Source organism: Dermacentor silvarum, chromosome 10 (assembly GCF_013339745.2).
Source record: "Dermacentor silvarum isolate Dsil-2018 chromosome 10, BIME_Dsil_1.4, whole genome shotgun sequence".
Taxonomy (NCBI): domain Eukaryota; kingdom Metazoa; phylum Arthropoda; class Arachnida; order Ixodida; family Ixodidae; genus Dermacentor; species Dermacentor silvarum.
This window is the reverse complement of record NC_051163.1, coordinates 40,081,193-40,097,015: the sequence shown is the minus strand read 5'-3', so window position 1 is coordinate 40,097,015 and position 15,823 is coordinate 40,081,193. Positions and strand designations below refer to the sequence as shown.

Genomic DNA, 15,823 nt, shown 5'->3' with positions numbered 1-15,823 from the left:
TATTCAAGTAACAAAGCACGGACTTTAATAACAGAAGTACAGTAAAAACAATAGACTGCTTATTTTGTAAGAAAATGACACTGTAACTGTGTCTGTCGGTTATTATATGTACTTTAATAGCTCAAATATTGAGTCGTGTTGAGCGCCCCTAGCAGAAAAAATACAAACTAAAGTATTCGACCAAATTACAGTAGCTCCACTTGCGCGCTTATGCTGGAACGCGCCGCGGTTGATTTTTCGCCCTCTGTGGCCATTTGGTGAACTCGAGAGTTTCCGGGGCCTGGTGTAGTCCTCTCTACCTGCCAGTGGGAACTAGCGACACTACTGTACCTGGCGGAAACGGGTGGATGACGCTTGCGTCCGCTCCTGATCGCAAAATCCGCCGCGGTCGGAACTTGACCGAAAACCGCGCGCGCGTGCCGTCGCACGTGTCATGCGCCCTGTAGTGCGTCGTCCCGAACAGCAGCGGCCAACGACGATCAACAGGTGTCCGCCGCCGCAACCAACAGCATCATGAGTGCCCAGTACCGGCCGTACCGTGACGAGGACAACGGCGGCGATAGCGAGCCGATGACATGGCCCGACCACGAGCCCACGGGCGCGGTGCAAATCTACGAGAAGACGACCGAAGACATCCGAGTCGTGTCGCACCGCAACCTGGTCATCGGTGGCTTGGGCATCGCGCTGCTGGGAGTGCTCGCGGGGCTGCTGGTCGGCTATTTCGCGCACACCGAGCACAGTGGCTGCGTGCGGGGCAAGTCGGTCGCCATCCACGCCGTGTACGACGCCGACCCGAGCATCAGGGCGCGGCTCTTGGCTCTCGTCAGCGCTGACGGCATCAACCGAACCGCAGGGTCAGCGCCCTTTTATTTTTTTTTTTATTTTTTATTTTTTTACGCACCACCTTCGCACGCGCCCTGCTCAAGCGAGACGGGCGTGCGTCATTCTTGGGCGCCTCCAGCGGCGCCCCCCGGCTTCGCCGCTTTAATCTTCGTTAATACTTCCGGCACAATAATGTATGGAAGTGCGATCGGGTTTGAAGTAGGTAGGAGAGTGCGGGTAGTCTAAATTGCCGCGTTACCTGCCGAGGGCAAATCGCTGCCAAATGAGTCGTTGCCCGAATTGAGTCTGCTAGTTCAAAAATTGGCCACCTGAGATCGCCGGATTTGGCAGTAGAACCTGTGGCAAAACGGTTGAAAAGTCGTGTCCCAACTATCAAAGCTTCTTGCAGAGCACGACGTTCCTGGCCTTCGCGGATATCCAAACAGTGAAGCATACTAGCTGCATGTGCCGAGAAACGTCTGCTGTACGCAGCCAGCACCTCACGTGAATCATAGCGGATGTGGCATCCGTTCTGAAAGTTTTGCCCCACCACCACGACGCTTCTTTCCCCTTTTATTTATTTTTTTATCTGCGGCAATTCACTTCGGGGCTTTTCGGAAGTAAATGCAACACAATACTGGGCCCCAGATAGACAGCAAACTTAGTTGCTGCAACAATTGCCTCTTCTAGTGAAGAAAATTGTAAATGCGAGATGCCACTAAGTGATCTTGAATTCTAAAATGTCCAGACTACTTGTTCTTCTGGATAAACAAAGAGACGTTTGAGCATGACACAGTGAGGATTGCTTAGGTCATGATATCTGGCACACCTTTTGAAGTGCAATCTTGTGAAATTTTAAAAGCAAACAACAATGAAAGAAAAAAGAACTAATCACCTGCCCTGGGGGGGATTAACCTCGGCTGGGTTGTTTATTCTGAAGTTAAAAGATATGGAATACGTGTGGGTACCATTACATGCATAACTGTACCTGCTCAAGCCCTTGGTCATATGTGGCATGTGTGATGGGTTTTTCGGACTATGGCAACAGTATAATGGTAACCGAGATCGGGCTTCTACCTGATTCTGCAACACCTGCACAGAATCGTGTGTGGGTGCGCCGGCAGCACTGCAATAAGTTCTGGCATAAACATTTTCAACTTTTTTTTTTTTTTGCTTTCGATGAAGGACCAGGCCATCTAAACCCTTGAAAAAAAATTTACAGCTGTTGGAGTGAGCTAAATAGTTTACTGTAATACTTGATTCTGTACCCAGAATATGGATCCATCATGCAACATGGTCTCATTCCGTTCCTGCAATTGCTGCTGCTGCCACAGGCAAGCACAGCCAGAAGAAAGCCATGCAGCACTGTTTTTAGCTTTTTATGAATATGATCAAACCTAGTCTTATTCATGTTAGAAAAAAGTAAGGCGTGCAAACACAGACATAAAAGGAAAACAGATCTACACAAATGGCATTTGTGTTGTCCGTTTTTTCTTTTGTGTCCGTGTCTGCCCGCCTAACTTTCTTTAATGCAAATCCCTACCAACTAGTTCCACTTTCATTCATTCTTGTTACAATGACAGCTAATTTCACTCAGTGTCATGATGTCGATAGCGCCATGTCCAGCACACCGAGACCAGCTTTAGTATCACAGTAAAATATTCTAAATGTGTTGCCCAGCCTTCATACTTGAGAAGCGTCATACATTTACGTGTGAGAAGTGTACGGTAAGCTTTCGGCAATGTCAAATGTGTGTGCTCCTTTATTAGCAGCTTCATTCATATAATGGTCAAACTAGATAAAGGGTTAGCTTTAAGTTCAATGTGCTGCACTTATTCAAAGCAATCACTACGTGCTCATCTATTAACTCCTACAACCACTGAACTCGTTTGGCAGGCCAGACAGATTATTCACATTTTAGTCTTCTTTCATGATTCAGTATATAATAGGAGTGTCTAAATGTTCAAAATGTGTAATACCGATCAAATAGTCTCTGCTATTCAATTCGTATTTTATTTGAGAATGCACTATTTGAAATCATCAAATATTAATTCCTTTCAAATATTGGAACTGTGAGGGATAGAGAACAACGGAAGTGAAGACTGTTTCGAATGTGTTCGCTGTGTAGGAAAGGTTTGGTTGCTGCACAGGGACGCCAGTTCCTGAGCAAATGCATGGGACGGATAAACCCTCCTCAATAATTTCCAGACATTCAAAAAACTGAACTGCCCCACTGCCGAAACGGCTGAAGAAGTGGCCATCGGGGGGGGGGGGGCCCTGGCCACTCTAGATCCTACCTGTCACACCATCGTGTGCGACTCTCGCTCAGCCGTCACTAACTTCAGCAAAGGCCGTATTTCTCCTCAAGCTCTTCGTATCCTCCGCCAGACACCACACTCTAAAGAAAGCATGATCTCCCTGACATGGATCCCGGCCCACGCGGGCACTGTCCACCCACACCTCCCCAACCTCAACGAGGTCACCCACTCCATTGCGCGAGGACTAGTCAATCACGCCGGAGACACTGGAGATGAGTTGGACACCAGGGACAGTCTGACTACTTATAACGATCTCGTTAAGGCATTTTACCTTAGTCGCCAAACCTTCCCCCCACCTCACCCCAAGTTCAGCCGGGCGCAGGCTACCACCCTGCGTCTGCTACAAACAAATACGTACCCTTCACCCGCCCGCCTCCACCTTATATTCCCTGAAGTTTACAATACCCCCAACTGCCGGTGCTGTGGCACTCACCTGGCTACGCTTCCGCATATGCTGTGGGAGTGCCCAGCACAGTACACACACATTAACACCACGACCCTCTCGTCGAGGTTGTGTGAGGCTCTGCGGAGCTCCGCCCTCGACGACCAAACCTGGGCGACCCAGCATGCCCGTGAGGCGGCGGCGAGGCAAGCCCTCGACGTCCCCTCATGGGAGGCTTAGGCCCGGCCATCTTAAAGTGCTGGTTCCGTATAAATGTTTATTCCTCCTCCTCCTCCTCAAAAAACTGCCTCATTTTAGCAAGCCTATGTACAAATTTGTTGCTTAGATTTATTGTTTGGCCAGTCTTGTCATCTTATCATTTATTAATGTGCGGTGCTGTACTGTAGTATTCTCACCTTCAACGAACACAACACTGTACGTGCTTCTGGTGATAAGTTCTTCCCTTGTTTTATTACTGCCATTCTTGTGGTGCCTAAGATAACTGAAGGTGTTGTTACTAATTTACAAGCTGCTCAATTGTCTGGGCATTGCAAGCTCGGTTGAATATCATCATCATCAGCCTATATTTATGTACACTGCAATACGAAGGCCGCTCCCTGTGATCTCCAATTACCCCTGTCTTGCCCTAGCTGATTTGAACCTGCGCCTGCAAATTTCCCAACTCATCACCCCACCTAGTTTTCTGCTGTCCTTGACTGCGCTTCCCTTCTCTTGGTTCTATTGAATATGTACATGTCAAATAAATTTGTACAGGGCTTAGTTTTCACTAAACTGGCTACGTGCAAACTTTTTATTTCATCTTTTTTTTGGAGTTCAGATAATATTCTAGTTTCGGTTTGATATTTGGAAGTAGTTTTTCTGAAACATTCATATTTGATTAGGAAATTTCACTATGCAGACACTCCTACCTAACCACCTTTACTGACATTGAGACCACCTCACAACTGGGCACAGAATCTGGTTTCTAGAAATATCCTTTCCCATTTGTGGAGACAGCCTGTTCAAACCAGAAGTTAAAAGCCTTACCCGCCGTGGTTGCTCAGTGGCTATGGTGTTGGGCTGCTGAGCATGAGGGCGCGGGATCGAATCCCGGCCACGGCGGCCGCATTTCGATGGGGGCGAAATGCGAAAACACCCGTGCACTTAGATTTAGGTGCACATTAAAAAACCCCAGGTGGTCCAAAGTTCCGGAGTCCCCCACTACGGCGTGCCTCATAATCAAATCGTGGTTTTGGCACGTAAAACCCCATAATTTAATTTTAATTAAAAGCCTTGTATTTTGTCTGCATATTCTATATTAAAAAAAAAGTATGCTGCATGCACTGCATTATTTATTTTCCAACTCCTTGAGCTGAGAAACTACTTTCACTACTTTGTGAAAAATATTACAGGAACAAATTTGTAATGTTGCCCTTGCACTACTTTTGTTCACAAGGGGACATGCTGAGCACAACTTCTGTGTACTGTCAAGAGTAGGTACCACTGGTACAAGGTTCTTTTTTTTTTTTTTTTTCATTTTCCTTTTAGATGTAAACCTCAGATTGAATAGCACAATTTTAGCAGTGCATTGTACAACCCAATTCAAAGATGTGCACACAAGCTGCAAGGAAATTTTGCTTCCTTCGAGGTTCGGATAGCGTCAATCCAAGTTTCATTCATGACAGCACTTGTGTTGTGAAGTTAAATCCATAGTGCAATCACAGGAGATAACTGTGGCACTATACCTGGGGCCTTTTCTTTGTCCATGTCAACATAATTTTTTTTATATCGAATGTAGTATATAATGTACAATTTTACTGACTGAGCTGGATTACTAGTAAAGGCATATATTACTTACACTGAAAATCAAAGTGCATAGGTAATTGGCTAATACCAAAATTTCACTAATCAACTTTCTAACTAATTACTCTTGCACACATATTGCAGCATACATATTGCAGTATACGAATTGAAGCGACTGATTCTACAAGGCACACCCACATGGAACAAATTTTTGAAATGGCATCAGTTTTGAGATTGGCACTGTCAAACTTGCTAAAAATGCACTGTTCCACTTTTTTAACAAAGTGCCTTTTTATGCATTGAAGCTCAAAAATGACAAGAGCACCAGTTTCAATATGAACATTGCCTTACGTCTGCAGCATCATTTTGAGTTAAGAGCTCATCCAAGCTGTAAGGCCATAAGTCAGCCAAAGCATAAGCTTTATCTCCGAGTGAACTCGGATTTCTCTATTCAAATACATCTAAAACTCCGAAATGTCCTCATAAAACAACTACTATAGCGATTTGAATAAAAATTGTTGTATTTGAGAAAGGAAGCTATATTCTAGCAACTGTGGCATGCTGAATATTGATTTTGGATCTCGTACATTATACAAAAATTGCCGAAAATCTGCAAGTTCAAAAAAAAATTTCAGCATGAAGTTTGCGAATCTGTAACTGTGCACCAAAAAACAGATATATTGCATTTCTGTAAACTGCATCTGTTTAAGCACCAGAAGCTGACAACCTTTATATATGAGCTTACAGCTTACATGGAATTGTTACAATGCTTACGAGGGTTTCGCAAAAGTCCTACTCACAAATTTGTAATATATTTCAGAAGGCTGTATCATGCATTTATTTTGTCTGCTTTAGATTTCAATAGCTGCAGTGCTGCAGTTTGGTCCGGCCTTCATCATGAAGGCCGGACCTCGGCCGAAACGTCGAAATTCAATGTTTTTGCTTTTCTATGTGCGCCTGCACTTCTTTTAATTTTTAAACACCGGATCTGAAGAAATAATTCAGATATATATATATATATATATATATATATATATATATATATATATATATATATATATATATTGTGATGTTCAAGAATTTTAATAAATCCAGGCCCCAGCGACTGCATTAAATGGGAGTGAAATGTAGAAATGCTTATGTACTTAGATTTAAGTGCACATTAAAAAACCCCAGGTGGTGAAAATTAATCGGGAGTTCTCCACTACGGTGTGCTTGATAATCAGAATGTGGTTTTGAAGTGTAAAGCCCCTGAATATAAATTTTCACATTTTTTTTTTCAAGTAGATTTATGGCCTAAATTAATAATCTACTTCATACACCATTAAAGTGGGCAGCATTTATGGTTGTGTCAGTCAGTAACACTGGTCGAATCACTCGTTATGTGACTGCAGGCAGCTGCTTGAGGTGCGTACAGACTCCGAGATTGTGGACCTCCTGCAGCAGCGTTGGAAAGAACAGGGCCTCGAGGCTGTGCAGCAGCATACGTACGAGGTGCTGCTGTCATTCCCAGATTCGTCACGCCCGAACCGGCTGCGTCACTTTGAGAATTCGTCTGATGCAGCAGGCACAACTGTGGACCTGTTCTCAGAGGATCACCGTCCCTATGTTGCCTACTGCACGGCCAATGGTCCCATCAGAGTGAGTGAATCACTGTTGCTCAGGGCGACTGGGCCGTATGGTTTTCTATGTGGTGCAGTGTATGTTTTTTTTTTTAGATAGTTCAGTGCAGTGCTGTTATGCTGTGTGCACATAGAAATGCCGGGAAGTGGTGGCTTTTGATTGGCGTCTCTCTCGGAGATCCAGGACAGCTTAACAGGACACTAAAGGAAAACACCAAATCAATTTAGACTGCCAAAGTAATCTTTCGAATCTGCTTTCGTAATCGTTGTGGTAAGAGGTTCACTATTATAGAGAAAGTAGAGGCCAGGTTTCATTTTCTTAATATTTTTGCTGCAACCCATGTGCCATTACATCAGTTTGACATCATGGATTTCAAAGTATTCTGTTGTATTCAGGCTGTGGTGACTCAGCAAAAGTTCTCAATACTTGCCAAGTTCAGTGCTCGGCTTCTTTATAAAGAATGTGGTTCATCTTTACCGATAAGAAATTAACTAGGCGTAAGCAGATGTCATGAAAATCTATGATGTTACGATGGCGAGCTAGTGGAGGAACTTCAAGGGGACATCACCATCCATCTTTGCTGTTTGCGTATTTTTTGTCTTACCAAGCCTCTTTTCAAGGAAAGAGTTATCTTTAAATTTTTTTTTTTGCTATTGTGGAATAGTAATTTACAGATACGAATCAAATTATTTTTTCTCTTTATTGTCTGCTTTAAAATGCGTCTGTCTAATAGTCTGCCACATTGAATGTAGACAGGTGGGGTAAAGGGCTGAGTGGTGACAGATTCTTTCACTTAATGTGGAGGCATAGCTGGGCATGTCACTATTCTGTACACTCAATCAATCAATCAGTCACTACAATTGTGCTGCGGGGAGAAAGCAAAAAAAGTCATTAAGGCTTGATGAGGGCTTTCGCCTCGTTTCACAAGGCAGTGTTTTGCAGCAGCAGTGTTTGTAAAAGAATGCAGCATATCCAACGTGCTCATTTGGAATCTATTATTACAGTATTATTTATCAGACCATAAATACTGGGACGACATTTTGCCCTTCATTACATACACCTTTAACACTGCAAAGCACAAGACTAGTGGCTACAGCCCGTTTTTCCTGCTCTACACTCGTCTGCCGTGACACACTGGACACCATATTTTCTTTCTCCACCCACGACGATCTCACCATCGTCAAGACTGTGTCTTTCTGAAGAAGCTCGACGCTTGCCTGCATACATACTCTGGCTTCGCAAGACTGGTCAAAAGCATGGTACAACAGGCACCATTGGGATGTCACCTATTCTCCAGGGGATCTAGTCTCGCTATAGTGTCTGGTGCACAAACGTGGCCTATGTCGGAAACTTCTCGCCAACTATACTGGCCCGTACGTTATTGTTGACCAGCTCAGTGAAGTAAATTATCGACTGGCGCGTATCACTGCAACGGGATGGCGCTCCGCCAAGACTGAGGTTGTGCACGTCGCTCGTCTCATGCCCTTCACTCCGAGAACTTAACTGACTTTCCCGACAGGCTTCGTCTAGGAGGGGAGAAAAATATTACGGTCAAGGTAGCCGCATGAGTGGAAGAAGAAGGAGTGTGAGTGGAGAAGACAAGAAAGAGAACGCTTTTTGCCTATCTGAGGCTCGCCCTGAAGCCTGTTTAATAAAACCTGTTTTTCTCGCGTCGTAACACTGTACAGTGAAGCTTTCTGTAAATGCATAAGGAGTGCTGAAACACGTGTTTGTGTTTATTCAATATGAGTGCAAAGTGAAACTGAGCGCTTTATTCATGTTGGCGAAGAGTGCAATGCACCTTTGAACGCAACCAGCATTATGGGGGTTGAAAGAGGCAAGCTGGCTTTCTGCGCCATTTGCTTGGGGTACCCGACCTCCTCTTGGAGGTGCAGCTGTGACCGTCCATGCGGTTGCCAGGTGGCGCAACGCATGCACAATGTGAGGCCATCTCCTCCGGCGTCCTTTCTCCCGTCTCAACTTCCTTTCACCCTCCCCCTCAGTGGCCAACGACTCCCCCCCTCTCGACCTTCCACTGCTATGGGCAAAGTAGTGTGAGTCATTGCTCTTAGATGGCGCCGCCGTCCCACAGCTGAGTGTGAGCTATTCGGTGCGAACACACAAGCAGCAGCAGAAGGCGGCAGCCACAACCAGCAAGAGAGGCGCAGGGTGATTCGCAACAAAAGCTTCGCTTTAAAATAGAAATCTTATGCAATGTCAAACATTGTAGTAAAAGTTACAGTGGGTGCATATTACATGCATGTGTAATGTATGTACAAGGAAAAATGTATGTAGAAGGGGAGCATAGCATTATTTTATTGTGACATAGAGTTTAGTGCTAGGGGCCGTGGTTATTGATGTGCGCTAATGCTAACCTGTCGTGCAGGGCCCCCTGGTGTACGCAGGTCGTCTGCAGGTATCTGATGTGGACTGGCTGCATGGCTCCAATGTAACACTTGATGGCAGTGTCTTGCTCGTGCGGCTAGGCACAGAGCCCTTGGGCCGGCAACTTGCCATGGCGCAACGGGTGGGCGCACGTGCCGTCCTGTTGTACCCAGACCCTCGCGAGTTTCGGCCACTGCCTCCAAGCTACCCTACAGAGCAGGATGGTAGTGCCGCCTGGTGGTGGCTGCCACCTGATGGAAGTCACAGTGCCAGTCCCCTGGGTCCACTCCTGGGGGATCCGCAGACCCCCGGTTACCCTGCCGTAGGTCAGTTGGAAGTGTAAATCATCATCGTTTATTTGAAGGGACACGAAAGAGAAAAATTCCGTTAAGACTGATAAGTATTACTTCAAAATATCATTGTCGCTGATTTAGTGAGAATAGGTTTATTATTAGAAGAGAAAATGACGGTTAAAGTTCCAGTTCTTGAATTTCAAGCCGAAACTCCAGTACTGGCATGTCAGTAGTAGACATCATGGATTTGAAAGTATATCTTTGGGCTGTCAAGGCTGAGTAAATGTCCTTGAAACTTGCTAAGTCTACGGCTCCTTTAGAATACTATGTAGTCCATCTTTACTGACAAAGAAGATGACTAGACCTGAGCAGATTCCATCAAAATACATAATGTCAAGACAACCTGGTATCAAAAGTCCAAAGTGGCCTTGCCGCCTGTCTTTTGTTTTTGCAATTTTTCTCGCTTGCCAAGAACCCTGTTATGGTAACAGGGGCTTCTTTTTTTTTTTTTTTTGTATAAGAGTAATTTACTATCTTATTTACCTAATTCTAACGCCCCCCTGAATCTAATGCAGACCCATTTTTCGTGGGATTAAAGTAACAAAATAAAAATGCACCGAAGTGCACCTATATGTATTGTGCCCTCGATTTAAAAAGCAAAATATAGCATGTTCCCCCCCCTCGCCCCACTGCGTTCGCAATCATAAATAACAAGAAGTGCTGAATTTACCATCACAGAAGCAAATTTTGTTTAATTAGCTTTATAATGAAAGTGGTGCGTCGTCTTCGCCATTTGCGCTTCATTGACCACAGATACTAAGCAGACAGGCGGTTTTCTCAAGTGATACTTATACTATCACTTTCACGAGACTCTCCATCAGAGTTGTTGGCCACATCAGTATGTGGCCGACAGCGTTTTTGGCCCTGTGGGCAGATAGTGAGCTTGGCATAGCACAAAAAACAGTGACGGCCATATGTGCCGACGTATGCAGTGCCTAGTCACGCGAAATCTTGCAAAAGTGATATCTTTGAAAGTGATGTGCCCAAGAATACCGCTGCAGATTCTATTCGAGCACAAGATGAACCAACAGCAACATTCACGAAAAACTCTTTTCTGGACGCTTTATTTCGTAATATAGCAGATTTTCATACGTGGCCACTGTTAGCCAATAGCTGACATCAATCAAGAAGGGTGTTTGGATCAGTGCATTCTTCCTACTGTTATTGTGTCTATTTATTGACGCACTTTAACAAACAGGCTGATTTAAACTAAAATATGCTTTCGATTTTCAATATTAATTACGTACTTCCAGAAGAAGTAGACTATTGTCTGCTCACGCTCGGCCGCAGCCACCCGTATAGGAATTAAACTTTGCCCACCCTGCTTATCGATCTCGTAGCCGTTGGGCCTCGCTAATTTCAACTAGTTTTGAACAGTCAGCGAGCTTAAGGTCAGACCACACGCACACTTGCCATTGCGCGCTGACTCCTGGCTGCTCCTCCTGCGCTGACTCCTGACCATGTAGCATGGCCAGACTGGAGCATATGAGCGTAAGCACGCACTTAAGCCCTGTCGTGCACGAAGCAAACACTGTGCATATGCACAGCAGTTGAAGCTGCGGTCAGCTGACTGAGCGCACGGCGGCTCGTTGAGGACAACTGCATTTGACACGTCATAGGCAGCAAAATTGGAAGTAGTGACGTCTGCGTGAACATCCAAAATCAAATTTGAACTGCGCACCACGGTGACATTCAGTAGGTCGAGCATTGTCAGCGTGGACCAGAGTTGAAAAATGAGAGATGTAAGCGTGTTAACACCAACAGGCTGTAAGGTTTGTCACGCGCCATGTGTCATGTAAGGACAAAACCTGCCATAAGGGTTTGGTGTAACAAACTTTGACGTGGATGGCACAGCCAGTGTACAGGCGTTTCTTCTTTAAAAAAAAAAAAAAAAAAACTCTGACCTTTCGGGCATGGCCAGGGGTGTGCATTTTATTTATTTACTTATTCACAATTTCCTGCAGCACGAAAAGGCAGCAACAAGGCAAGGCAGATGAATATATTGGGGCACAACATTTAAAGTCCAAACTACATGTACGAAAGCTCGCGCCTTGCATGCGCATATGGTGCAGGAGAGATCGTACGCATCAAAGCGGGGCTTGAGCACAGATATCTAATGTTTACGCATGCTAGAAAATAGCGTTGTCCAACATGGCGGCACCCATCACTCCCGCTTCAGCATGAAATCTTATGATGGCTACGTCCTCACTCACTTCGATCTCCAGTAACTATTGAAATGAGCTCTAAACTCACCTGAAACGTTAGTTATGAGCACATAGCTCGTCCAATTTTTTACATCGTTCTGCGATTTCGGCGTTCTAGGCCTAACGAGATGCGTCTGCATAGCAACAACAGGATGATTGCTAATTGATTGTCTTGGCTTGGGTATGTTTGGCACGAGGCACCAGACGAAGCGATGTCTGCCAAGGCGAAAACGTGAGCCAAGTGGGCCTGCGCTGACGCCCATCTTGTAGGTTCAAACCGCCATTACTACCGAAGCGCAGCAAATGCAAGGCGTATGGGCGCGAGCTTTCACGCATCGGCACGCGTACATGTAGTTTGGCCTGAGAGGGTTGAAGAAAAGGCTCCTGGCATTGTCATAAGCGGCAGCTGAGCGCCCTTTGTGCTACCTGCAGTAAGAAAGAACGAGAGAAACATTTTTTATTGTTATGCTTTAAGATATTCATACAACACTTAGGTTTTTTGTGTGTGCTGAATTTGTACCGACAGAGTGAATCACACAGTGACACATTTAACGTGACGTTCGTTTGCTGGCAACTATTTGTATGTGGAATTTTGCTGAAAGTTTCGTCTCAGTCTTATCATTTTCTTTTTTAGTAGTAGTATTCTTCTTTTTTTTTTACTTGTTATGTGGAGGCCCTGGTTCGCACATGTAATGCATTAAAGATTGTTCATGGCCAGTTTATACTACAATCTCTCTGCGTAGTCCAGGGTAGTCCTCCAAGAGGTCAGAGGTTGCTGTTAACTGTGGCATAGACAAGATTCTCAGCTGTGGCATCTTTATGCTTTGTTTCCATCTTGGCGTCATCCTTGTTTAACTGTGGCCAGCAGTGAGCTTGCAAGTGCTGCATTCATCAAGTCCCTACCTGTATGCACTGGTTCGTGCACATTGTGTGCAGGAATGTGTGATGCATCCTATGTTCATATGGTTAATGCACCATTGCCACATCTTGCATCAGCTTTGTGCGTGCACAGGTGGCAGATGGTAGATAGGTGTTGATGTGGATTGATGAATGGCACTGCCCACTGATAGCATAAATCTAGCGACAGCTAAACATCTTGTTAAGATGTTCCTGTGGTCAGACGTGTGGCTGCTTGGTTGGCACAATGTGCCTGTGTGCATACTTCAAAGACAGGTGTTTTTGTTTCACTGTGATACAATTTACATTGTGGCACCAGCCTAAGGCATCCCTTGTTTTAACACTGTAAATCAGGCCAGTTGGTGCAAGTTGATGGTTGCAAGCAGCGTGAGCTTGACATGGACACAGGAGCCAACAATCACGAGTGCTAGTGATTAGCTCCTGATTTAGCTCTCATGATTGTTTGCTTCTGTGTCCAATTGCACATGAGGCAACGCGTGGCCATGCCCAACACAATTTGACTTCCTCGCAGTGTCTGCACACCGGCTACCTCGGGAGCAGCTGTACCTGCCTACAGTGCCAGTGCAGACCATCAGTGCCAACGTGGCTGAGATTTTGCTGCGGTAAGTGTGATGGTTCGACTCTGTTGAGGACCCTTTTACTGTAGAAAGGCATCTGTCATTTGCAGTAAATACATTTAAGTGTATAAAATGCCATCCGAGCTAGAAGGCATGATGTGAATCGCTAAAGATGTGTGTGGCAGAGGGGGGGAGATGGCCAGGGCAATGGCTGCTTCCTCAGCCTCCACAGAGGAGGTGGTAAGGACCCAGCCAGTGACCTGCGGGACCAATCTGTCGCACTCTCCACTGAACCTCTTTCACACTAACTTAGGTTAATGGGTATGTACCACTGGGTATGTACTGCTTTAATGACACAAAAACAATTAAAAATTTATCCAACCTGCAACATATATATTCAGACAATCTTGTCTTAATTCACACCCACCCCACACGTGGACTTTGTGGCGGTGTTAGATGGCGTAGTGTTTTATGTGGGAAGTGTGAGAGGAACCCGGCTGGTGTACATAAAGGATCTCTGCAGCGGCAGTGCAGTGTGTTCCTACATTGCTTCAATGCTAATAACATTAACATCGACAGTCATCGTGATGTGGGTAGTGCAAAAATTTAAAAAAGAAAAACATTTTTTCCCCTAACGTCATCAAACTTTTTGCAGGCACATAGGGGGACCACCAGTCACTGCGCAAATGCAGGGCTCCTTGGGTGGTGAGGGCGGTGCTGCCCTTGGCGCTGGACCTGGCCCTGTCGAGGCCGAGCTGCAGTTGCACAACATGCTGCGAAACCATTCCGTGTTTGACCTGGTTGGCTACGTGCGCGGGCGTGTTGAGCCCGACCGCTACGTGCTGGTGGGTGCCGGCCGCGATGCATGGGGTGACTCGGACATTGGCAGCACGGCCCTGCTGCTCGAACTGAGTGCAGCCTTTGGAAAGCTCCTCCAGGAAGGTCAGTGCCCTCTTACCATGGTGGCTTTTAAACGGAAGCTTCACTTCGGGAGCTCTTATATTTATACATGAGAAAGGAGTAATTGTTGTGCTTGACATCCACTGAACTGATGTTGGGGAGGTTTGTTGAATTATGAAGAAGTTAGAATCCACCGACTGTTCAATGAAACATTCCGATTTAGTCAATCAGTTTTATTTAAAGAAATTGCCAAAAGTACAGGGAAAGAGAAACAAGGCCGCTAGTTTGCATCTAACTTGGCAGTGATAAAAGAACATGATAATTCTGTAAACTGCATTTATTTTGACATCTGTGCAAGCAAAATTGGTTTTCTATGCACTGCTCTCAAAGACTTGACTTATTTGGGGTTAAAGCTTTTGTAAAGCTTTCATAAACAATGTGACAGTTGCATGTGGGTTGCTAAGTAAGACATAACATTTGTCCGCATTAGATGGGCAATGGATAAAGTTTACAGAATTGTAACCTCTATATTGGTTCAAAGTAACACAACTGTATATTTTGGGTATAATTTTTTAATATTCCTCAATTCCTGTAAACAAAATCTAAATTCTGGTTTCAACAGCCAGTACAATTTAGCTTTCTCTATTAAATGCTACGAATTTCATTTAAACAGTTCAGCAGCTTTACAAGGAGAGCATTTTCGGCATTTTACTTGTGCTTTAGCAGGGAAATTAGTGTTGGCCCCGAGCTAAAGGTACCCTCTAAGTGTCCAGCACTTTAATACTTGATCCTCTTTATATCGTGGATGACTCCAGGTGGACAAGTTGTGCGTACTTTACTTAAGTAGGAAGTAATGAATCTTTTCATTTTTCAAAGAGATTGTGGTCATCTGGTTTGCCATGCTGGGGTGTGAGAATAGTTTTTAAAAAATTCAGTGTTCATACACCTCCTTGAAATCCCCAAAAACCCTCGAACTTGAATAAAGAGATTTAAGGGCCTTTGAACTACTTGAAAATAAATGTGCTCCTTGAATTCCTTGAAATATTGGGTTTAGGGTGACTCTTGCACATTCGAACTATGGGAAACTTTGATGGAAGTATCTATTGAAATGGGAAGTGCTGGGAACGGCAAGTGTCTGTTGAGAAACGAATCTAGATATTTTCGGGGTCGCTAAGCAATGCAATGTATAGCCACCACAACAGGCTTGTTAAAATTGCCATTGCCACCGTGGAGCCAGACAATGTCTGATCAAGCGACGAAGCTTTTACCCTTATTTGTTGTTTTGCTAGTTGCTTCAAACCGCAGCCATCATGGCTCCATTTCAAAGTGCTGAGAACTAGAAATTCTGGGCTTAAGCCAAGTACTACTAACCGTCATGCTAGAAGGCGATTGACGTCATTACAATGGGAAGTCATCTTTGCATCGGTGAGTCACCTAAAAGCTTGAAACCTGTGTACCAACTCGGGCAGCTTCTTAGCTAAGAATGAGATTTCACGATTAAAACGAAAAATTAAATTCTGCAGTTTTTCTGTGCCCAAAGCTCACGATTCGATCATGA

At 44.8% G+C, this 15,823-nt stretch overlaps 1 protein-coding gene across 1 annotated transcript; it reads left to right on the top strand.

Moving 5' to 3' along the window:
* Positions 1-287: 287 nt before the first annotated feature.
* LOC119466329 (aminopeptidase NAALADL1-like) lies at positions 288-14,416 on the top strand. The gene is made up of 5 exons (XM_037726833.2): positions 288-854; positions 6,720-6,966; positions 9,335-9,659; positions 13,320-13,410; positions 14,021-14,416. Exons 1-5 carry the CDS (start codon positions 514-516, stop codon positions 14,376-14,378), a joined length of 1,362 nt encoding a protein of 453 aa, XP_037582761.2. The 5' UTR covers positions 288-513; the 3' UTR covers positions 14,379-14,416.
* Positions 14,417-15,823: the final 1,407 nt, after the last annotated feature.

Coding starts and splice junctions, on each gene's coding strand:
- LOC119466329 (XM_037726833.2), top strand. CDS start 514: ATGAGTGCCCAGTACCGGCCGTACCGTGACGAGGACAACGGCGGCGAT. Junction 855..6,719: donor GGCATCAACCGAACCGCAGG/GTCAGCGCCCTT, acceptor ATGTGACTGCAG/GCAGCTGCTTGAGGTGCGTA. Junction 6,967..9,334: donor CGGCCAATGGTCCCATCAGA/GTGAGTGAATCA, acceptor CCTGTCGTGCAG/GGCCCCCTGGTGTACGCAGG.